At 37.7% G+C, this 26,249-nt stretch overlaps 1 protein-coding gene across 1 annotated transcript in view; it reads left to right on the forward strand.

The window, feature by feature from the left end:
• LOC113077907 (ADP-ribosylation factor-like protein 15) overlaps nt 1-26,249 on the forward strand; it is a 110,410-nt gene that overhangs the window by 31,485 nt on the left and 52,676 nt on the right. Inside the window, exon 4 of the mRNA XM_026250174.1 lies at nt 13,494-13,702. Within this exon, the coding sequence (XP_026105959.1) occupies nt 13,494-13,702 (209 nt within the window). The remainder of the gene's footprint in view (nt 1-13,493; nt 13,703-26,249) is intronic.

Genomic DNA, 26,249 nt, shown 5'->3' on the forward strand with positions numbered 1-26,249 from the left:
CTAATCTAACACATAAACGCACGCACACACACACACATTCACACAAGTTGCAGGAAGATCGAAAGTTAGGGAAAGATGAGTTTAAGAGAATGGAAATATGGAATCCCAAGTTTACAGCAATACGTTAAATTGCATAAACATGAACAACCATCAATCACGTAATTAGCGCTCGCATTGAGTTCCTCAATGAGGTTAAAATTATATTAGATACACCAGTAAAGGTCACAGTCTGGAGGTAAAGTTACTTGCATCTCCTGTGAAGAAGGAGCCTCGGTGAAAGGGCTATCCCGAGGTCGTTGATTGGCTGGAAGTTCAGTCTCTGAAGTGACGTCTTGGGAAGCCCGTGGTTGTTGGGCGTTGGCTGAAAGTGCAGAGTCGTGTTCGCTGGTTGAAGTTGAATGGACGTTACAAAACTTAACTCAGAACACGAAACTCTCAAACGGAAAAGAAAAGAAATAAAGTTTGACGAGACTAGGTTGTGTTCCTTCTCATAGTAGCAGCAGCCAGGCACGCTGGAACCGCGCTCAAAGAACAATGATGACTACCGCATGGCTAGATGCTACAAGCTAAAGCTAGGTAGCAAAGCTACAAGCTAAAAGCTAAGAGCAGGCATGACTGATAGCACGAGCAAGGCTGGAACTAAAAGCCGACATGGCTAATAGCAGCAGCTAGACTAGAACTAAAAGCAGACTAAAAGCAAGGCATGACTAAAAGCAAAATTTCATGGGGTCCAAAGTATTTAAAACTTCCTTGTTGGCCACCCCTCAAATGTTGCCTTGACCAATCAGATATGTTCTTTGGGTGGGTATCATAAATCATTTGTTTATCTTACCAAGCATGTGGTTCTTGCCTCACAGGGTCTAATTTTGGACATGATTCCTATAACATGATTATGATATATTTTACAAATAAATGATTGTCAGGACAATATCAAGCAAGAAAATGCGATTATTTCAATACTAGACATGACTATGTATCCTATAGTTATCAAAAGACATACACAATAAGTGATTATACATGATAGTCAAATGTGTGGGTTACACGTAAATGAATATGGAGTTAAGCAATGGAATGATTCATTCATAAGTCTTTTTTGAGTTCATTCTGGTCCATATATAATGTATAAAAAGGGTTTCTTTGCCATTCTCTGGCAAAGGACTTTTCTGTGAAGACAAAGGTTTAAAGCCCTTCCCCCTTAGGAATTTCAGTCTGGTTTCACTGGCTGGGGGGGGAAGTCAATGCAAGTATTTAACTTGATCTCCTGGGTTTACATGTGATGTCCAGCGTTGCATTCCAATCACGAACAATAAATTTGACAATCTCTTCTTCGAATTAAAATTGTCAATAATTGTTCTATTGGTGTTAATGTTGAAAGCTGTTGTGTGAACAAGTTGGTTGGTTGGTTATCTTGCTTCGTTTCTGTGGCACTAGAACTGATTTATGACTTCCTGAGGAATTCAGCTCATGTTTCAGTGCACACAGCTCTGATAGACTCTTTGATTTGTCTGATTTGACTCATTTCTGCTACATATATCCCCCTTTCGATCGGCGAGGTGTTTAGGTGAAGACATCGTCGATCGCTGGAGAAACAAAGGCAGAAGAAGCAGACAAACACAGCAAACAGCAAGACAACACCTCCATGACAGTTACTGTACTGGTGCAGGCATCAGGTTATTTAGGTACACGTGGTTAAGTTCAATTAGTCAATGTAGTTTAGCACATTGAGGATATTTTAGATCGTCTTGGAAATTGTTTTTATTTTGATTCATCAATCAAATTTGTGGTTAACTTTGTTTGGTTCTTCTAGGTTGTCTTACTTTACATGTTTACCATTAGTTTTCTAGTAATTTCATTTTCAATTCAATGAATTGACCTATCATGCATGGAGCTCTCTGGCTTCCATTCAGTTTAGAGTGGCTGGCGGATATTAGGTGTTGCGAGTCAATCCTAATATCAGACCTTCGACCCTCGCAGGGTGTCTAGGCGTTTCACCTACTCAGGAAAGAGGGGAAGGAGAAGGATAGGTAAAAGAAGAACAAAACAAAACAAGGCTGCTGTGGGTTTTCCTAGCATGTGTTACAACTACTATTGAGCTAGGATGTCAGGTGCAGCTAGTGTGTCGTGAACCTTAACTTAGTGTCAGGTGTTCTACCTATTGTGAGGATGGCTGCACGTTTCTTCATGGTGGGTATGTGTAACTTTGTTACGCTAAAAGTTGGATATTCTACCTGTGGGAAGAATATGTTTGTTGACTGTGTTATCAGTAGATGTGTTTACCTCTGGGTGTAGGTAATGTTGTGTATTACTGGTGTAGTGCATGTGTGGTCAGATCTGTTCAAGTCTGTGTTGTCTCCCCCTTTTTCTAGCATGTCACTTAAGACTGGCTCTCAGCATCCTTGGCTTGGATGAGGGCGTGTCCATGGTCTAATGGGGGGTCAGTCCAGCAAGGCAGGAAGTTCTTTAGCAGACAGTCGGAGGCAGTTTGGCATGGCTGTGTGAAGCTGAGTTGCAAAACTTGTCTCCTATGTTGCATTCTTCTTGTGATGCCTTCTGGCTGTAGCAGACTTTCTGTGCTCTGGTGGTTGCTGTTGCACAGACAGGGAATGTGGAACTTGGAGTTGGAGTTCATTTGACAGTTTGTTAGTGACTGAGGTGATGTCCTTTAGTACCTCAGATTTTTCATCAACAGTTGGCCGTGAAAGACTTGTTCATTCTGGGTTGTTGTTGAACAGGTGCTTGTCATCTCTGATGTGGTGCACCAGGTGATCACCGGCCTTCCGTTCTGTCGCTGGTCACAGCGAGCACGACTCAACTTTGTGGTCATATGCATGTAAATTGTCTTGAAGGAACTCTCTTAGTTGTTCCATGACTTGTTCCGTGTCTTCTAATGGTAAGCGGTTATGTTCTTGTGCATACTCAGCACTGTGCATGTCTGAGTGGTGCTGAGGTGGGTTTTGTTGTCGCTTACCCACACGAGTTGCTTTTGGATGAGTCAGGTGATTACCTTTGGATCTCTGGTTAGGTTTCCAGATGTTATCCTTTTGGTTTCTTGAGAAGCGTGGCTGGTCCCATGGATTTTTCCAGCAGTTGGGCTGAAAGCGGTCGTGGATATGGGCGTCACGTTCTCTGTGCTCTTGATGGAAGACTCTGGTGTTGTGATGCCACTGGGTGTCGTCCAGTGCAAGGCTTGAGTCTTTGTTGACAGAGTTCAAGAGTGTGGAGGTTTTGTTACCTTTCTTTGAGGCCAACTTCTGCTTGTTATAGGCCTTCTGTGTTAGGTCACGCAACTGTTGGATGGTCATGGAGTTCGGACAGGCCATGACACCTAGATGGTGACTGACTCCAGGGTGCAGATTCTTTAGGAAGAGGGTTTTGAAGTTCACATCCTCTTCAAGGTCAGAGTTGTTGTGTGCACCAAAGTAGGATTGTCGGAGTCGGTTGTAGTAAGCTTGTGGAGTCTCTTGACGACCTTGTTTGGTTTCCAAGGCAGTTAACAGTCCATGTTCAGACTCTGGGTCTGTAAACTCTTTAATCAGGACCTCACGAAGTCGCTGGTAGTTTGACTTGGTTTGACTGGGCTGTCGATCTAGAAAGTTTCGTACCTCGGAACTGGACGTGGCTCTAAGGAGGTATAACCAGTCTCTGTCAGTCACATGAGGTCTCACTTCCAGGTGAAATTCGATATCTCGCAGATAAGCTTGGATGTCGGGGCTCTCTGTGGAGTTCGGGTTGAACCTGCTGATGTTTTTAGACAGCTCGTTGAGGTCTTTGATGGTCATCCCGTGTGCAGCTTCAAGGCCTTGGACGGGAGGTTTTCTTTCGTTGGCAGGAAAGGGTTGTGTGGCGAAGGCAGGTGAGGTTTTGGGTTGTGGCCCTTCGCTCCTTTCGTCATATGCCAGTTCTTGGACGTGGGACTCTGCTCTGCTCAGCAGTGATGAGGCTAAGAGAGGTTTCTCTTTCCTTAGCTCTTGTTTGTGCTTGTAAGCATTTTGGAGTTCTTTTCTGACCATGTAGAGCTCATCGTTGGTATCGTCTAGTTGTTGGGTCAGATTGTCCGTTTCAGTTCTGTACCTTTCAAGGTGGTCTTTCAAAGCACTATTTTCAGAATTCTTGTTTCTGATGTCTATCTTGGCTTTCTCTAGTAGCTGTTCGGCATACTGGAGTCTGTTTACCAGGTCTTTCTGAGCAGCCGTTGCATGTTGCTGGTCGAGCTGAGCTGCTGCCAGGGCTGCTTGGAGCTTCATAACTTGTTCTGTTGTATCCTGCTCCCTCTCGCTGGGTGCTTTGAGTTGATCTTGAACTTTCACTTCCAGCTTGTCTATGCGACGTTCAGCACGTGTCAGCTCCTCTTGAAGGTGGGTGATGTGCTTGTCGCTCAGTTTCAGCTGGGTTGTGAAGGCATAGCTTAGTGAGCTCGTGATCTTGACTAGCTCCTCGTGGTTGTTGTTCTGGCTTGAATCTTGTGTCAGGAATCTTCTCAGGATTAGGATTATTATTAAAAATAATAACAGTTCAAATGTCTTTGGAGTGAGGCTGTCTGTTATGCCTCTCAGCCAAATGTTCACATCTTCCCCATGGGAAATGGGGTCTGCAGTCTGCGGCATGTTGGCACGCTGGGGAGAAGAGAGACTGACACAGATCTGTGTGGAGTAAAAGCCTATGTGTGGTGGGACAACTAAGTGTTGTATCAGTGATTGTGAACCACTAGTGAAATGTGGTGATGACTGTGTTGGTCTCAGGGTGTCTAAGTAGACTAGAGATGCGAAGACTTTGTCACTCTAATGAGGAAGAGGAAAAGAGAGACAGAGGTGAAAAACAAATTCAAATGACAAGCAAAATTTCTGTTTTTCAAATGAGGAAAATTATTTTTTCCAATTAAATGTTATCAAAAACGTAAATAATATTATTATATTTCTTGCTTTGGACAAAAGAATAGAATAATAATTCTGATATCTCTTTTCTTAGTCTGACAGGATTGACACCGTACACCTTTCAGTTGGACCGCTCACCAGGGAGTCAGCGAGGCGACAGTTGTTCAACACGTATCTCTATTAAATTGATCTCAACGATGGATGAGATGCTAAAACTTGGAATGCGTTTCCAAATGTAGGGAGGTTAGGAAGAACAAATGAGAGGATGATTACAATCAAATTCATAAGGATGATTCGTCGTCTTTGGCACGATTGTGTATTTACTTCACTTAGAATTGATTGATGGTTCTTACATGTCCTACAAATGTAAAAAGAGAAGAGGAAAGTAAAGGAGAGAGAGGACGGAGATGGTAAGTCTCAGAAGCGGTTACCTCAACTACAAGGAGAGCGTTGTGTTAGTTGCTGCACAACTAATCAAACAAAATAAACTTTAAATGAAAGAGAGTTGTCTTTCTAATTTATTTGAACTCGTAGTGAGGGATAACAATGTCTCCTTTTAGGGCTCAGGTTTGTCGTTCCCAGGCTAGGATACACAAAGTAAAGAAATGGTAAGAAAAAGTAAAATTAAAAAAATTAATAAATGGAAAAAGGAAAAAAAAAGGAAATCAATAAGTAAAACAATAGTGGTTAAGTGTATAACCAAAATAGGAAGAGGGGTAAAACGCATTCAAATAATTAAAGGTCTGAATAGCATATATTCAGATGGGTAATAAATAAATTAGGAAGAATAAGTTTACTTAAACTTCCAAAGTTCAAGGCTTATTCATTCCTAAAATAATAAGACCCAAAAGAGAATACTAGAAATAAAAGATCATATGAAATGATCTGAGAGGGAAATTTTAAATGATTCAAAATAAATTTAATGTTTCAATTAAATTTCAATTTGACAATTAATAATTGTGAGTCAGTATTTCCCTTTCTAGTAAAATGAAAATAAGTGGTCTAGTGAGAAAACAGAGCGATAAAAAGAAAGAGACTAACAAGTGTTAGTTAAGATGTTGAAAATGGTTAAATCACGTCAGCGTTGCCCAAACACACATTATTCTACCACTGGATGGTAATGCTAACGGCTAACCTTTGAGGCTAGTGGCTTAAGTATAGACTTTAATGTAAATGCAATGGTTTCGTTAGCTTAGCGACACCGTGGAGTTTGTGCGCTGCGCGTGCACAGTTCGGAGTTGCTCCGGAAGTACGTTAGGCTTCCGGGTCACGGTCGTCACTATGGCAACCAAAACACATTCTAGTGGATCAGCACATGAATCGTTGCATTGTTGCAAATACAGTTAAGCATGTTACATGAAATGTCGGCTCATTTCAACACTGTACAAATAACAACACCGCCTTTCAGTTGGTTTTGCGATGTGGCACTTAAACTCTCAGTTTGTATAGAGTTAAATTTATCTTAATTCAAATAGCAGCTTCCTGCTGCAGTTATTATATCAATCTCAGCAATTTGATTCTCCGTGCCAGTTTTTCTGGACACAAACATAAAAGTTTTCCTTCGCTGTTGGTACACAGTTAAAATTTACTTGATCAAGCTTTTAAAACACTCCCATTCAAATTACTCTCGGGCACACGCAGTGTTACGCGAGATTGCATTCACTTTGTGAACGGATACAAATGGGCAAACATTGTTCTCTAATGTTTAACGTTAACTTAGGGGAGTCGAATATCAAATTTGATTCGGCAGTGGAACACGCACTGGCAATCAAACTATATGAAATATGAATACGGGGACTTTGATAAATAGATTGAGGAACCCGCTCAAAACTATTCTTTATTCACCGATTTATATCCCTTTTGAAACACTAACAGTTTAGCTCCGTTCAGCAAACAGTGACTGAGATAGCGTTTGAGACACTGGAACACGCAGTGAAATCAAATCAGCTATAAAACAAGGCATTACACAAATGAGGAACACGCTCAATTTCTACCTTATTGTACGTTCTCAGATGTTTACTTTTAAGTTCACTTACTGCTGTTAACAACGGGGAGACGGACTCGAGTTAAAGTCTCCTCTAGCTCCTTTCATTCAAGCGGGAGGGCGCGCGCTGCTTACGTCACACTCTCAAACACACACGTCTCGCAAGCTTCTCATCTTTCATTCCTTTAGCAAAATCAAAGATTAAATAACTTGGTTTATGCTCACAATTTAGATTAAACTGCCCGCAATCGTTCTCCACCATTTTAAATGTAAAGGAAACAGGTCAATTTAGCTCAAAGGGAATCATTTAAGATTTTAAAGGGAATTTGAACAGAATCACTGTTTCACGGCTGTTCACGGAGACGCGCCTGCGGTTCAGTGAACGAGCCGTTTAACATCAAATCTGCGCTGGATACTAATATCCAAACTATAGTGAAAACACTATCAATTAGCACAGTAACAAGATCGGCAGTTTAAGACATTAACTTGTAAGCACAAAACACAAGATACTTCTCTTTTCAATATGAATAAGGCTTTATTAGATAAATCTAAGACATATAAACTAATCTAACACATAAACGCACGCACACACACACACATTCACACAAGTTGCAGGAAGATCGAAAGTTAGGGAAAGATGAGTTTAAGAGAATGGAAATATGGAATCCCAAGTTTACAGCAATACGTTAAATTGCATAAACATGAACAACCATCAATCACGTAATTAGCGCTCGCATTGAGTTCCTCAATGAGGTTAAAATTATATTAGATACACCAGTAAAGGTCACAGTCTGGAGGTAAAGTTACTTGCATCTCCTGTGAAGAAGGAGCCTCGGTGAAAGGGCTATCCCGAGGTCGTTGATTGGCTGGAAGTTCAGTCTCTGAAGTGACGTCTTGGGAAGCCCGTGGTTGTTGGGCGTTGGCTGAAAGTGCAGAGTCGTGTTCGCTGGTTGAAGTTGAATGGACGTTACAAAACTTAACTCAGAACACGAAACTCTCAAACGGAAAAGAAAAGAAATAAAGTTTGACGAGACTAGGTTGTGTTCCTTCTCATAGTAGCAGCAGCCAGGCACGCTGGAACCGCGCTCAAAGAACAATGATGACTACCGCATGGCTAGATGCTACAAGCTAAAGCTAGGTAGCAAAGCTACAAGCTAAAAGCTAAGAGCAGGCATGACTGATAGCACGAGCAAGGCTGGAACTAAAAGCCGACATGGCTAATAGCAGCAGCTAGACTAGAACTAAAAGCAGACTAAAAGCAAGGCATGACTAAAAGCAAAATTTCATGGGGTCCAAAGTATTTAAAACTTCCTTGTTGGCCACCCCTCAAATGTTGCCTTGACCAATCAGATATGTTCTTTGGGTGGGTATCATAAATCATTTGTTTATCTTACCAAGCATGTGGTTCTTGCCTCACAGGGTCTAATTTTGGACATGATTCCTATAACATGATTATGATATATTTTACAAATAAATGATTGTCAGGACAATATCAAGCAAGAAAATGCGATTATTTCAATACTAGACATGACTATGTATCCTATAGTTATCAAAAGACATACACAATAAGTGATTATACATGATAGTCAAATGTGTGGGTTACACGTAAATGAATATGGAGTTAAGCAATGGAATGATTCATTCATAAGTCTTTTTTGAGTTCATTCTGGTCCATATATAATGTATAAAAAGGGTTTCTTTGCCATTCTCTGGCAAAGGACTTTTCTGTGAAGACAAAGGTTTAAAGCCCTTCCCCCTTAGGAATTTCAGTCTGGTTTCACTGGCTGGGGGGGGAAGTCAATGCAAGTATTTAACTTGATCTCCTGGGTTTACATGTGATGTCCAGCGTTGCATTCCAATCACGAACAATAAATTTGACAATCTCTTCTTCGAATTAAAATTGTCAATAATTGTTCTATTGGTGTTAATGTTGAAAGCTGTTGTGTGAACAAGTTGGTTGGTTGGTTATCTTGCTTCGTTTCTGTGGCACTAGAACTGATTTATGACTTCCTGAGGAATTCAGCTCATGTTTCAGTGCACACAGCTCTGATAGACTCTTTGATTTGTCTGATTTGACTCATTTCTGCTACACAAATGAGTCTGTGTAGTCAGGGGTTTCTCCCATTGTTCTTTAGTATTGAAGGTTATAACAGTGATTATAGTTAGCAATGACAAATGCTGTCATGTTTCCCCATGACTGCACTAATGCAGCGCTAATGACTAAATGTGATATGTGGCGACTGTTTTTAATGTAATCCTGTTTCCACAAAATTGCTCTGAATTTACGACACAAGCGATAGTGAGATTATAATGGTGATGACATAAGTGATGCTGATGTGTCTTGCATTTGAAGACGGAAAGTCAAACTCTGCAGGCTCTTGAACCAGCTGGACAGCAGATGATAAGTAGAGTTTATAAGGATCATAACTAAATAACTTTATATTAAAGATTCATATCTCAAATTCGATCAATCTCTGTACTCTGTGTGAAGTAGGCTTGGCTGCCTTATCCTTTCCTCCTGCAGAATCCTACCCTCCTTACATCAAAGCCATTTCATTGGCTTAGATTTTTTATGGGTACTCTATTCAGTGCTTTATAAGTAATTGTATTGTATAAAAGAATGTATTTCATTATCTTGGAAAGAAAAAATATGTTAAAATAACTTATAGTGCTAACTGGTCAAAGCTCTCCTGATTAGCTAGAAAAAGATGTCACAATAACACAAAACATTTGTGATCAGGCATTGAGAAAGGGGGATAGGTTCTCAAATTTGATTGGTCAAGCAGCTTTCTTTTTTGTTGGTTTTTATTCAGGGGAAGTTGCATTGTACTTTTTTTGTTCGTATTTTCTGTTTTTCCGGTGTTGCAGACCAGAACAAAAAATTCCTATCACTTTGCTACAGTCATAAATACTTTACATAAATTCCAGTTTGAAACGTTTGCTCACCAAGGCTGCTTTTATTTTTACAACAATACAGTAAAAACAGTAATACTGTGAAGTATTATTACAATGTTCAGCAGTCATTACTTCAGTCCTCAGTGTCACATGATCCTTTAGAAATCATTTGAAAATGCTCATTTGGTGCTTATTAACATTTATTATCATCGATGTTGAAAACAGAAACTATTAAAAAAACAAACAAATCAGGATTCTTTGAATTAAAGTGAAAAAGCAATAATTTATTTGAAATATAATTTTTTTTTAAGTTTGTTAGTAAGTCTTTACTGTCACTGATCAGTTGAACGTGCCTTTTCTTAAAAAAAACAAAACAAAACAAAACAAAAAAAATCTTACTGACCACAATCTTGGATGGCAATGTTAATGGGACACACATAATGCAGGAATGAAGTGTGGATTACATTAAACAGCGCCGAAGTATTTTACTCATTTATATTTAAAGATAAAAGAAACCCAAGACCTGGTTATGCGTGGTTGTTTGTACTTTCTGCTGCCTGTGGTTAGATGGTTTCGAGCTGAATACCATGACCTGGATCTGAGCTGTGGAAAGGCATTTCAAGACCTACACTGTCTGATTTGATCCAGCATGATGGACATTTAATTAAGATGAAACACTATGCCCTGGAGATGTGGCCAGACGAGCAGCCAAGACGCTCTTGGCAGGTCAGGATAACAGGTCCCAGGAAGAGTAGAATGTTTTTGCAAAATTTCATTTTTAGTCTCACATATGTCTTACATAATAGTGCCCTGCAACATCATGAGTATATACAGTGGGTACGCCATTATTCTTTCTGAACAAAACCAGAATGTGTTTTGAATGAGGTCTTGGGATGCCATACAGAAACATCAGTGACTTTCTGAGTATGCTTTTCCAGCACTTCTAACATTTGACTTCATGACAGGGCCATTGACCAATAGATGGCAGAAGATGTCAGTATGATGATAGATGGGTATGAGACGTGCGCCACTGATCACTGATGTAACATACAGACCCAAGCAAATGACCAGACTCCTCAGAATTTCCTTAAGTTTTACATACCCCCTGATCCTTGTATATTTATTAAGCTTTTGGCTTATTCTTTCATGTAGCAGTAATAATATAGTACAAATTTGTTTAATGTTTTCCATATTTAAATAAATTCAGAAGAATTCAACTAATTTGTCCCAAAAAAATAGTGCAGAAATAAAAATAAATAAATACAGTATTTCCTCAGATGTTGTCTGAGCCTGCAGATAACTGCCATTGAATTTAGCAGCTGCCACACTGCAGTCAGTTTGAGTTGACCTTCTTGCTGTGTTAAGGGAAATAGTAAATGGTGTGGCTGGACTGTGGTGAAACATCTGGATGGGGAAAGTCTGAAATGAGGTTACAGGCTCTTGTGTACTTGACATACACTACTGTACAGATGTCTGAGGTCAGTGAGACTTTTTAATGTTTTTCTAAAAAGTATTTTTGTCTCACAAAGGCTGCATTGAATAGATCAAAAATACAGTAAAACTGTAATATCGTGAAACGTAACTGGATTCTGTATTGATATATTTTAAAGTGCAGTGTAATTTCCTGCGGCCATTAAGTGTCTTAAGAATCACACAATGCTTTATTCTCAATGCTTTAAATCATTCTAATATGCTGATTTAGCACTCTAGAACATTTATACATTATTATTATTGATGTTAAAACAATTATGCTTCTTAATATTTTTTTTAAAGTGTGATTTTTTTTTTCAAGATTCTGAATAAGATTATATGCATCCTTGCTTAATAAAAGTATTCATTTCTTAAAAAAGAAAAACAAGCTTTCTGACCCCAAATGTTTTGAATTAGTGTAAATGAATATGGGAGATTGGTGGATGACTCACCTTGTGATAACTTACACCTAAGGTGGGACCTACAGTAAGACGTCATTAACGCAAAATGAACCCTGATGGGGTGATCTGATCGTTCTGTACAGGTTTACACATGAAATAATGACTGTCTAACTTTACAGAATCCTATTTATTACACAACTGTTTGCCAAATAAATAAATAAATGGACATTTAATTTGAATATATATTATTATGTGGAAGTGGGAGGCTGTGGAGTGCTGCTGTGAACAACTATGAAAATCAGTTGAATGGGAACAATCAAATACAGTTTAGCAGTTGTTATACATAAGCACTCGATAACAGAGTGTCAAAATCTGAATGAATTGTTCCTTGTAATAAAAATGTAATAAAAACTAATCTAGTAAAACATTTGCTTAACATTTGAACTAGCAACCAAGAGACTTAGTGGAAACCCAAATACATTCTGCCGTTCCTGAAAAGGCCTATACATTTACTCTTTGGAAATAACATTTTTGAGAAACTAGCTGCTCAACCTGGTCTTTCTGTCTGTTGGTCTATTTCTAACGCCATGATGTCTCTTTGAAATAGATTTGGTATAATTTAGCAGACGTTTTGTTTGTGATGTTGAGCATAACATACTTCCAAAAACAAACAGGTTTGTAAATGGTTGTCATACTTGTGATGACACAGATAAGTCTTCAAAATTAAACATATAATCATTAAGTGCCATTCTTTTTCATTATGGAAGTAAAAAAAAAACTTTTACTTAATTGTTTGCTGAATTCCTTTATCTCTTTGCACAGACTGGTGAGATGGCTGAACCAAATCCTTAAGATATTTGAACTAAACTGACATCTCCGAACAAGCTGATGGAAAACACTGAGCAAATAACCATAATGCCGTTTCACATCTCCCCAGGAGTCTTGTGTGCTGTAATTTTTCACTGGTTTAGCCTGGCAAGTCAAACCAAATGCTTATTTTCTGGCGAGTGTGATTTATTTCTTGCAGTTTCCGCAAAACAATTTTGTTTTGAGACTTGACCATTTTTCCACAAACTTGCGTCATCGTGATCTCACCGGATTTGTCAACAGTTACATGACTTGGCTTGTGGTCTTCTGATAATTGTGACAGAATAGTGCTTGATGATTTATTTCCTTTTTTCTTTCATAGTCTAAGTTCAGCACTCTAAAAGCTAAGGGATTCGTTTAGAAAGATTTTAAAACTTATTTGAAATCAAGAGGAGCACTATAACAGAATAATATGATATACGTCATGGACTGATAATACAAGGAAAAATGCTATAAGGATATGGGGAATATTTTATTACATGATTTGTTCTGTGATGTCTCCTTGGAAATTCTGTGACATCTCCTTGGAATCCATGAACGTGAACCTAACACCAGGATTGTGTGCCATTCAGAATTTAAGTAAGAATGCATTTTAGACTCAAGTTCAATTCCTCAGTTTGAATTAAATTTAACTTCAGGTAGCAAATGGGAAAAAGCAAACTTTAGGTTTAAATGCCATGAAGAGATAGATAAATAGATAGATAGACAGATAGCCTATAAAAAATTTACTAACAAAAATAGTATTTAATTAATACATTTTGTATATTTAATAAAAAAAATTTTTTTTTGGTTTACGGTGGAAAAAACATTTATTTTTTTATTTTCCCAGAATGTTTACTTGTGTTTCGTTTTTCGGCCATTTTGAATTCAAAAATTCAGTTTGTCTTCCTGTTGGATTTAACTAATTTAATTAAAATTCACACTCATAAATGGAAAGATTTTTGCTTGCTTATGATCGTACATGAACGGTCACATGGTACATCATTACTGCTTCCCTCTCTGTAGGAGCTGAAAGCATCAAGAAATACTGGAGCCGATATTATCAAGGTTCCCAAGGTGTGGTGTTTGTCCTCAACAGTGCTGCATCAGATGAAGAGATGGAGGCGTCCCGATCTGAGCTCCATTTGGCCATGCAGCATCCTCAGCTGTGTACCCTTCCATTCCTCATTCTTGCCAACCACCAGGATTCACCAGCTGCCCGATCTGTATCGGAGGTATGGTAACTTTCCACACCAAATATAGCTCTATGCTAAGCGCCGACCGTCTTCTCTGTGATCTGCCGCTGTTGAGGGTTGCTGGCCTCTGTTTGTACACACTCTCTGAAGTGTTTGGACTGAGAGCTGGGTAGCGTGCGTTTTGGAGAGCGTCCTGTTGCCATGCAATAAGAGCTGTTGTTTAAAGTCAGCCTTGGAAGATGAGCGACCGGGACTGGAATAGGATGTTGTGGGGAGTTCCCCCTCCCGACTGCATCCCAGAACCAGAGCTGACGGTGTAAACATGCTGTGACGTGGGCCGGCTGACTAATAGTCTCTTTCCACACGCTGAGAAAACCTGGTAGAGGTTGTTCTCCTCAGGAGGAAGTATGACTGAGCTGCAGGAGGCACTTGAAGTTTCCCAAGTATGTATTAAATCCTAACCCTAACCCTAAGGACAAAAGTATGACAGTCTGGTGCTGTAGTTATGCATCTGAGACAGGAAAATATCAGTCTATGTACATACCATGTGTACAGAAGGTTACATATTTTGCAACTAAATGTGACATCAGTTTCAGGTGGTCTAGGCTAGTAGGCAGAATTTTCAGAATTATAATAAATGAGAAATGATTACATATTAAAAATAAACAATAAATAAATGTTTGATTGTGTCAGAAGTGGTAATCCACTACAGTGGAAAAAATTATGGATTAGTTTAATTAATTTTGGTGATTAATTAAATAATTGAAGAAAATAAACTGTGGACGCTGAGGTTATATTTTATTCTCCTAAAGCATGTGGAACAGGAAAAAGAATAGTGAAATGTATGGTTTGTCAAACGTTCCAGTTTTAAATGCTAAGGAAAGGCAAGGGATCATCAACTGTGCATGACTCGATGTTATTCAGCTCCTTGTAGACAAGTGGATGAAGATGCTATCTGGTTAGGAGTTCAAGCCTCTGATCAGATGTAGACCACAGATTGAATCAAGTTAATCACTCTGCTGGTGACCCCTCTTAGCCGGTCAGACTGAAGGGATGACCTTCATCCCAGCACATTCCCATCATTTTTGTAAACCAAGTATATTTTGTATGTTCTTGATGGTGCAGAAATTTTGCATCGATCCTTGCATTTACCTTTTGGCTCGTCCAACAGGAGCTGTTGTCTGTGATGCAAATCACCAAATCGAATGGATGTCTGCCTCTGAATCTACAGATACAGGATATAATAAATGTGACTGACAATTAGAAATTGTAATGCTGGAAAATAGATATTTATTTCGTCATTGGACTGCACAAGCGTAGCATAGGGGGCCGCAAGGGGGGGCTATTGTGTGTCACTGATTATACAGTAGCTATCTTGGGTTTGGGGTGTAGATTCATGTGTAGTAACTCACTCCTGATAACTGTTTATCATTTATGGCCTTTGTCTGTGTCAAAGCAGGTCTGCTGTTGAAGTTGCGCTGCAATTTTGCTTATAGTATATGCTGTTTATTCATGCTCTGTGAAACTGGCCTAAGTAAAGGGAAAAGCATTCAGTCATTGTGGTTCCATGTGAAAGTGACACCTGCCTTCCTCCAGTGCGGTTGTGTTCGGTGTGGGATGTTTTGGCTAGCCACCTCCACCCTGTACTTGTGTTTCACTGCTTTCTCGACTGAAGAGGCATGCATTGTGGTTGTAGTGAGAACTCAATTGGCAATGAGAGAAGGAGCCTGCAAAGTATTCCAGACAAGTCCGTTGCCAACTCTTGACATGAGGAAATATGCTGGAGAGGTTTTTGAAAGTAGGTGCTGATGATGGAAACGAGTAGCACATTATACTCGAGTGTGCATTTTATATGATGGACATAAGGTTATTACAAGCATATCTGCGGGAATGCTTAGCATGCATTAGATATTACAGACAACTACAAATGAAAAATAACAACTGACTTTCCCTATTGATTTATCTAGTCTATTAGCCTATAGGGTTGTGTTCCACCCGGTCAGCAGATATCCTGATATTGACCAATGGCACGTGTGACGTACTGTGTGCCTGCATGCTGCATGAAGAAAATCTTGTCTTATGTGGTGTTAACTTCAACCGAGAGACCACACAGACCCCTCTTTTGTTTAAGCTCATAAAAGTGGTCAGTTCCATCTGATCAGCGTAAACCACATTACTGGGGAGTTTGCCATGTGTTGGTCTATTTTTAGAAGATGAAGTCACAGAGAGCGATTGACCTCTTTTAGTTGTTTGCAAACACTTCCAGAGCCACGTGAGTTTGGCTTAGAGAGGCAGTGAGCTCTGCCACAGGCCTTTTATTTAATCAGAGTGTCATCTCTATTCTTGCTGTAGGCATACTGTGTGTCCTGTCACAGTGAGGGATCAAGTACCACACGTCGATCCTCACTTATCTCTGACATACTTGCCAATCGCATTGAATGGGATATGGCCTGACTTAGTTTTCATCTGTCCCAGGTTTGAATTGTCAGCTCTTTTTTTTTTTTCTTGTTTAGTTTTGTTTTATTATGTGTTATTGCAAACGTTTGAAACATTGTAAATAAATACATATTTTAAGTATTATTTTTTAAATTCAAGACACAAGGTTTTTTATTTTTTTTTATTTTATTTGTTTAATTTTATTTTTTTCTTAATTCCTTCAGAGAGTCCAGGACCTCAGCAGCACCCCTCAGTCTGAACAAGTCAAACATACAAAACTAAAACATTCTGCGTGTGTATATGTGAGAGAGAGAAAGAGAGAGAGAGTATGGTTAACCCATCCAAGTAGAGAGGTGGAATAGCAGAGCAGGATATCCGAGACAGATTTGATCCCTGAGAGGCATTTGTAGTCTCATTTCTTGCTTCCTTTTTCCTCACCTCTTTTTGCCCTGCACACTCCTTTCATTTAGATGATTGTGCATTACAGACTTTTTTGAGGCAGAAGCTCTTCATATTCTCTTGGAGTTTTTGAAATGCTTACACTTTAACTCCATAATAAAAAGCTGCAGACAGTTGAATCTTCATTCAGACAAACCTTTCAAACATGACATGCCACCATGAATAATCCAGATGTCTTGTAGAGGAGCTTTTGTACATAACCTGCATGTTTAATATTAAATGAAATATTCTTAATGTCTCTCAAATTGTTTACTTAAAGGGATAATTCACCCAAAAATGAAACTTACCCCATGATTTACTCACCCTCAAGTCATCCTAGCTGTATATGGGGTAATTTTCATTTTTGCATGAACTATCCCTTTAACTCTAAATGTGAGAACATGGTTAGATGAAGATGGGCAAGCAAGCTAAGAACCTTCTAAACTTTTTTTTTAATTACTCTGTTATGCACCATGCCATCTGATTGCATTTATGATCAAATCCAATTCTTCTCTAAGACCTATTCTGGGCTTTAAGATGTTCTCTGTTTTTGTGTAGCAGGTGGTGTTGTGAAACTGTGGTTAAAAGAACATGATCCAGACTCGTAAGGTTTACCACAAGGGCTCAGTCACCTTGCCCAGAGAGCTACAGAGACTAAACACCCTTCAAACTCTGAGTCATGATGTATAATCAGCAGGTCATCACTGCCCACTGAGCAGCTACACAACTGACTCTAATTCTTCTCTCAGAAGTGCCAATGCCATCTGTTATAAGTGACCGGATTGGAGTTTTCATCACAAAGTCTAAAGCTAAAATTACATTTGAACGTAGCTAACTGTGACGTTAACAACTCATTGCCATTGTAAAACTTTTCTGGACTGTGGTGAGTTGATTCATGTCTCACTAAATGCTGTTTACAGACACACAAGTCCTGTTTAATGTTTGGAGCAGCGGTTTAGATGTTTTGTAGATGGGACATATCAGTTATAACACAAAATCATTTTACTCTGAAATGTGATCGATATTATTTGTTTCGGATCAACACTTTTAAAGATAAGTTGTGTATAGCACAACTATTTTCTCAAGCAAAGCAGCAACAGCGCGAGCATTCTGTGTTGTTGCAAGCTAGTTATTAGCACCGCCCGGTATCATTTTATGGCATAATGTTGGCAACGTCTCATTTTACATTGCCACAGTGAAGTTTAAAAGACTCATTGGACCTGTAAAGGCCTCACTAGGGCCCTGTGTGTGACTTGTTTTCAGAAGGGAAATATTCATGAGAAGGAATTCCTTGTTGACACCAACCTCCTGCTGTTGGGGCCCAAGGAGGAAGTGAGCAGAGAGAGGGGCGTCATATGTTGATATAACACCTCAACAAAGCAGGCTGTGTAGATGTTTTGCCCTGTTTCTTGTTTTATGAAGGTTTCCTGCTCGAATGCTCAAATGCTGGGCTGATGAACTGATCTTAGGATAGCGTGGCCATATGCGCCGTTCATACGGGAAACGTCCCGGTCAGGATCCAGAGCAGTTTGACCAATAACATGCAGGTATTGTACATAGTCGACCAATCGTGGGGCTGCACGTGAGACGGTGAGATCTAGAAGGAACTATCAAAGCAATGCAAATATGCACATGTGTTTGTTCGTTCAATTGACTTGAAGCGTCGCTGCGCACAAATAAAAAAAACAAAAAACAAAGTGCACCACAATGCTTCAAGTCAAACGAAAGAACAAACACGTGAAAGCGATTCGAAAGCATAAGGAGCCGTCTGCTCTGCTCTTTATAGATCTCATGAATGTTACACAACGATCAACCTGCACAGTGCAAATAGCCAAAACCTGGATAATTTAGGCATTACTAAAATCCTGGCTGGGATGTGTCCTGTATGAACGGCGCATATGAACACCCAGTGGCGTAGCCAGGGGAGGGGCCATGGGGGCACTGGCCCCTCCTGAAAACTGATTGGCCCCCCAGTGTGCCCCCACCCTTCTACTTGTCTGTCACTCACAAATTCAAATTATAATCTTTCAGCCTAGTAAATAACTCATGATTGCGTCGCGATGCTTCTCAACGAGGACCAAGAATAGCGAGCTGCTGTTTTCCAATGAAAAAAGCACCTATTTTAAATAGCTTATGTTTTTCGATTAGCGAGTTGTTGCAGTGCAAGAAGTGATTGGTACTAACGTTAATGTCTTTCAGTGTTAGACAGACCAGGTTCGATTACAATGTTATCTCCTAGAGCAGACAGATGCTATAATCATTATATTTACTATGCTCCTCTGATGCTGAATGTAAAAGGGGTTTACTGCGTGACGATTTACTTTTTTTTTTCGGCCGAACGCGCCGATATAGGCAACAACGCAATTTAAAGCAATGGTTTAAAAAAAACTATAATAGCAATTCTAATAAAGTCATTATTGAATCATGCAGTCGATTAGCGACTTTTTTCACTCAAGTGAGGTGACGAAACAAATCGTGTAATGTTTATCTAACGCTCCACACTTGAGACTTTTTTTTTAAAGTCTATGGGTGTTTTTCTATCTATCTTTTTTACTGGTCAATTTTGAGATTTGGGGCTGTTTGTCTTCAGTAACGTCTTCTTTCAGACTTGTGGTGAAAAAAAAGTCCAAAATACACATATAGGTCTTTTTTTTCTACACCTTTAGTCTATTTGCGTCTGTAGATTCCTAATAAATTCAGTTGCCGTTCTAAATCACCATGGTGCTCCGTGATTGCTGCCTGCACCATGGAAAGCTCTCTCTCTAGCTCTCTCTCCCTCCCTTCACAGAAGTTATTGACAAAACGTCATTTGATGACACCCAGAAACATTCTCAAAAAAATCATACATAATTATTTAATGCATGATTAAATAGCAAAATAAATAACTTATACTAAAATAACACTGGACTAATTAAGCTATTCTAAACTGTTTTATAGGATCCACATATTTTACATGTTAAATTAAAACTACCTTTTTGAACAAGTAGCTTTCTAACAAAGTATGGATATATGATATTTTTAAATCAATATGCTCAAGATTAATTAGCCTTGACATAAGTAGATTTTGTTTATTCATCAATGCAAATTTACTGCAAATGCTGCTATGCAAATTGAATGGGATGTGGATAATAAACAAAAACATATAATGAAATTATATTAAATTTATATTAGTTATATTAATTAATTAATTGTGTATATATTTCTATGAATTATTAATGTTATTCTGCATTTATATAAATAAGGCTATTATATATATATATTATATAAGGCTATTATAAATAAATTATATTATTATTATTTGTGAGTTGTACACTATTCATACATTGGATTATTTTATTTATTACAGTTTTTCTTTCACTTTTGTAAAGTGAAAAGTTAATACAAATTGCATTTGATTTTTTTATTTATTTAGAGCAGTGAATAACTGCTATTAAAATATAATAGGGTATCACTGTTTATTACTGAGTTTAAAGGTTACTGAACTCTTGAAATGATTTGGATATACAGTTCAAACAACACAAGATTGGCCCCTCTGTATTAATCGTGGCCCCTCTTGTGCCCCCCAGTTGAAAAAATCCTAGAATCGCCCCTGTGAACACCCTATCTTAGGATTAAGACGACATCATATTATCAACTGCGAGGAAGTCAATGCTGTGTACAGGTGCTTGTCATATTATGAGAATATCATAAAAAAGTTGATTTATTTCACTAGTTCCATTCAAAATGTGAAACTTGTATATTATATTCATTCACTACACACAGACTGATATATTTCAAATGTTTATTTCTTTTAATTTTGATGATTATAACTGACAACTAAGGAAAATCCTAAATTCAGTATCTTAGAAAATTTGAATATTGCTTAAGACCAATACAAAGAAAGGGTTTTTAGAAATCTTGTAAAGTATGAACATGAAAAGTATGAGCATGTACAGCACTGAATACTTAGTTGGGGCTCCTTTTGCCTGAATTACTGCAGCAATGTGACATTGCATGGAGTCGATCAGTCTGTGGCACTGATCAGGTGTTAGGAGAGCCCAGGGTGCTCTTATAGTGGCCTTCAGCTCTTGGCACATTGCATCTTCCTCTTTACAATACCCCATAGATTATCTCTTGGACCCTGATTTCCAAAAGAAAATGCAAAATTTACTTTCATCAGAGAACATAACTTTGGACCACTCAGCAGCAGTCCAGTCCTTTTTGTCTTTAGACGCTTCTGACGCTGTCTGTTGTTCAAGAGTGTCTTGACACAAGGAAATTTGACAGCTGAAACCCATGTCTTACATACGTATGTGCGTAGTGGTTCTTGAAGCACTGACTCCAGCTACAGTCCACTCTTTGTGAATCTCCCCCACAATTTTGAATGGATTTTGTTTTTGTTTGTTTCACGATTGCTCTTTTTTTTTTTTTGAAGGCTGATACATTTTTACATGATTTGTTATTTATAATTACCCCTTAAATGATTTTTACTTACATATCAAATCCAAATAAATAAATAAATAATGTGTTACTAAAGGTTTAGTTCTTAATTTCTTCATTGAATACTGTAAATAATTGTAAGGGGATGTGATTTTGCACTTATTTTTACAGTGATTGATGAACAGGTAAGCTGACTTTTTTTTCACTGAACACAATACATTTTATTTTTAAGAAATATATAACATTTTGGAACAGTAAACATCTCAGTGTCACAGAATCACCTGCCTCACCAGCCTCCTACACCCTTCACAATCACCCGATTACTAATGATGGACACCTGCACCCACTTAACACACCATTGAAAACACACTCACCTCAGTCACTCATTGGCTGGTCTCAAGGTTACAAGCTGATCTCTTTCCACTCTGTCAGCCTGTCGATCCTGGAATTCTCAGTTATCTATTGATTGACTAGAAGTTCAGCTCAGATAAGACTGTTTTCTCTGCTTCCGTTGAGCACTTTTGTTTTGACTCTCCTCTGTTGGAAGCTTCTCCCCAGTTGCCTTATCTAAACTCCTACTTATTTGAATCTGCCTGTTTTTCTCCTTGACCAGTTGTGACAGTCAGGCTAAATTATTAAAATAATTAAATCCTTGTTAATGAAATGAAGTGCAGTCACTTAATTGAGCTTATACCTGAAGCTCAATAATCAAAAGCATAAATCAAAACGTAATTTCCGAAAAAAAAAAAAAAAATGTCATCTGTATGGAAGATTTTTGTGTACGGAACAAGTCTATGTTACCCGAGAAATTCCCATACAGCAGACTTCATCTTTTTTGACTGGGGAAAAATTTCAAGGGATTCATTTTCATCTTTAATCCTATACACAGGTGTGACCCTCACTGACTGCTCGCACCAAACGGAGGGGGGGGGGGGTTGTATGACTTGTAACGCTCTTTGCTGCACACAACTGAGGGAGTCCTGCGCTTTCTGTCTTTCACAACATGTAAAAAGAACTGTGCATACCGCAGGAATGGTATAACAGAACATTTTAGTGGTTTTGAAACCGTTTCTTTTCCAAACCGTGGTATACCTTGATCATCCATCGTCTATTTTCAACTCCCTGTGTATGTGGTTAATCAAGTCGATAAGCATTTTGGATCCTGTTTACACCTGTATTCATTGCGGACCATTTGTGATCAGATCACCCAAGATGAATATTAATACCAAGGGTAAACAAAGTCCAGATGACTGCACGAAATGCTTCTCTTTCAGGAGTGAATTAGCTCACATCTGGTTTCCGTGAACCAAATTTATAACTGATGTTTTTTACCAACTGAATTTGTGACAAAGCAATACTACATAAGCAACTGTGCTGTCGAACTGCATTAAAGCTCTAACTTTTGGGCCAAAATATGTGTTTGTTTACAGTATGTGTTATCTACTTTTCATACTAGAATAAAAAAAACTCACAACACAACTATTCAACAGTTCAGTTTACAGACCCTGATTCTCTCCCACCCCATGCACCCACTGCCCCTAACACCTAATTAATCATAAAGATCTGCTGTGTTTGACATTCATATTCCCTGAGAAATGTATAATTTGGAAACTTCAGGTCAGAAATGTCTTTGTTTCTCTCTGCATCTTGACTGGTGAGGACAGGATTTCATTCCAAGTCTGAAACATCCCTTTATTTTTTCAATCAGATGTAGATAAACGTGATTCCACTGGCACATGCAGAAGAATATTTTCTGTCCTATCAGTCTTCAAAGGAGGGTGCAGTGCTGGGTGGTTGTGTTGAAGTGTTGAAGAGAAGCCATGTTTTACTCAGTCCAATCCAATAACGCCAATATTCGTTGTTTATATATATATGTTTTATATATATATATATATATATATATATATATATATATATATATATATATATATATATATATTTTTTTTTTTTTTGTTAATATGTTTATTATGAATGTGTGTATATTAGGGGTGTGACAGTTTAAATTTCCCATGATTCGGTTTGTATCTCAGTTATGTGATTTGAGTTTATTTGAGTTCAGTTTAGCTTTATTGTATTCTTTTGTTTAATTTAATAGTAATATAAGAATTATTCATTAACTCTTAAATGCTAAAAAAAAAATAAAAAATTATTCACCTTACTTATCCAAGCCTTCAGTGTCTCTTAACAAATAGTGTTCCACCAGTACACTATTTATTTGCTCTAAAAATGTTGCTTGCAGGAAATAAATAAAATAAGACATTTTCAGAGATTTGTTGCTATTATCTGGTTTTTTGGGGGGTTTTTTTGAGGATTTTTGATGGTCCACCAATTCCCCCATTGATTGTCCTCCAATTCCCCAAGAAGATTTTATTCATCTTGAACAACACATTTTTCTTTTCATATTTTTGTGTATTATTGGGTCCATTAAAATCAGTGGGTTAATATCATCTTTCAATATGGGATCTCAGTCCTCTTTTGATCATTGATATTCCTGACCCTGTCCATAGAAAATGATATTTTGTTTTAATCTGTCAGTTGACCCTGTAGAGGCAGTGGGATACGCCAGACGGAATTGTCTGGTTTTCCACTTGAATGGAGAAAGGGTTAGAATCTTTAATGGTGGTTTGGTTGACATATCGGTTAGTTGACCCATCTAATGAGGTAGTCTAGACAAGAGCAAAATCCCTGCTGATTAAGTAGTTATTCTTTGCAGAATTAGAATCAGGTTTAACTTTTCTGATGTGAAGTAATTAAATAAATACAAAACTTTAGTAAAAGTTTTATTGAAGTTCATTTAAAGGGGGGGTGAAATGCTATTTCATGCATACTGAGTTTTTTACACTGTTAAAGAGTTAGATTCCCATGCTAAACATGGACAAAGTTTCAAAAATTAAGTTGTACGTTTGAAGGAGTATTTCTGTTCCAAAAATACTCCTTCTGGTTTGTCACAAGTTTCGGAAAGTTTTTTTCGAGTATGGCTCTGTGTGACGTTAGATGGAGCAGAATTTCCTTATATGGGTCCTAAGGCACTTCTGCCGGAAGAGCGCACGCTCCCGTAAAACACAGTTAATTATTCAAATCTTTTAACACAATGTGCATTTGCGATATCTGGTAGTCAATCTTGGATTCTCCACCATATCTAACGAAACATTGCTAAGCAGAGGATGGTTTGACAAAGTTTTTAATCTGTGCCAACTCATGTCAAGAACAACGGATTCACATATTGATATAATATAAAATATACAATTGTGTGATTATAATAAATAATGGACATGATTAAGCCTATAAATGTAAAAAAATATTTTGGTAATAACATATTATATTATTGTGATAATAACAATTGTTATTCTTATTACATTTCTGTGCTGTTGTTTTTTAGGTGGGTGGCCTTGGTGTAGCAATTAACCATTTTGGAGCTCTGTTCAGTATCATCCTCCTGCAGGTCATTTATATATATATATATATATATATATATATATATATATATATATATATACATATATTTACCAGATGCTGAAGGGTGGTTTGATTGTTTCATTAAGCTATTTGGTCAATGAGATCTACAGAGTTTTTCTAAAAGTAGGAAGTGAAGTAGAACATCAATTCACATGCAGGGAAAACACAGGTAAAACCATCTCTGTAACAGTACGAGGATAAGACTCTTCTTATGAAGCTCAAAAGACCCGTTAACACCTATTCTCACAGATCTGTGCCAAATTCTAACCTTCTGATGTAAGTAAAAAGCTCTATACAGAAAATATGAAGCTGTGCTTTTAAGATTTGATAAGATTATTGGAAATATGTACTCAAATCAATTCCAGTATATACTTAATTTAAAATAAATAAATATATAATATAAATAAAAATAAAAATAAAATGTTCAGACACGATCATGCTCGTTTTTTAGACAACATTTTAGTTATTTTGCATGTACTTGGCATGCAGTGTTTTAGATTTCATGCACTTTTCCTCGGACTCAATTCAACCAAATGCTACAGATTTGATAGCTAACTTTATTAAAGCACTAATACTGTGCATGGGCCAGTTGTGTATTTTGGAATTTAGTCTTATTTGGTGGCACTGATTAAACTAGCAGTGATCCAAAGTATCATCAGGTGTGGACCTCATGTGGTCATTTGTGATGACTGACGCACATAGTTGACGCACGTACTGTACCTAGCCTTTTTTTTTCATGTTTCATTCATTTGTTGCAATGAAAGGTGCTCACAGGGGTTTGTTTCCCAGTTACAATGCGACAAATCAATTCTGATTATTGTATGAGAAATAAAAAGTTAAATGACATATCTTGCCAGGAATTGTTGTTCAGGTAATTGTTTCTCTAGCATTTAATCCAAGAGCTGTTATTATTGTGATTAACTAGGAAGTTCAGTCTGATTGGATTGATTATTGTTGGATTTAGTTTTACATGACCTCACCAGGGGACTGAGAGGTTTCTAATTCTGGAACGGTGAGTCAGTGCTTTTCAGTGTACCACAATTTTTACATCATTGTTCAGGAGGAATAATAAGTCAATAGTTGTGGGTTTAGTGCAAAAGTTTGAGTCATGCTTTGGTCAAGTTCCAGGCTGCTCAATGAAAACTTGTCATAGAAAGTGATTGCGTTACAAGACATATAAGTTGTAGTAATTTTATTCAATTTCAGTTTGATCTTGTGGTTCAGATATTAGTGCAAAAATACAGACAAACATAAATGAGAAAATTAGGACTACAAACTAAGACTAGAGGCTTAAGTTTGTGATCAAACTTTGATGTTGGCTTGAGAAAGCCTGAATAAACAGCTTGAGTCAAAATACCTGACCAAATCAGCTTGATTCTGGATCAAGTCAGCAAAATTGACAAATAAAACACACTGCAAAAAATAAAGCCTCTCCAACTCAGAATTTTCTAGTGACTGGCTACATTAAATTTTTCAATTGGCCTAATTGAATTTATAAAATTAAGTTAATTCAGTTTAGTCAAGTGAAACATTTAGATGTGATCACTAATTCACACACATTCATTAGGGCAATTCTAAAATTTAGATGTGATCAGTCAATAGAAAAAACTGAGTTGGAGAGGTCTGAATTTTTTTACAGTGCAAAGTATAAGCAATAACACAATAGTTTGGGTACGGAAATTAAATAATCAAATGTAAAATAAAATTGCATATTCATTAGGCCTGTCGCGATAGTCAATAAATCAATTAATCAAGCGATAAAAAAATGAACTTGATAATATTTTCAGCAGTGATCATTCTTCTATTTTTATTTAAATAATGTAGCATGCCATGATGT

The sequence above is a fragment of the Carassius auratus genome, chromosome 5, assembly GCF_003368295.1.
Source record: "Carassius auratus strain Wakin chromosome 5, ASM336829v1, whole genome shotgun sequence".
NCBI classification, from domain to species: domain Eukaryota; kingdom Metazoa; phylum Chordata; class Actinopteri; order Cypriniformes; family Cyprinidae; genus Carassius; species Carassius auratus.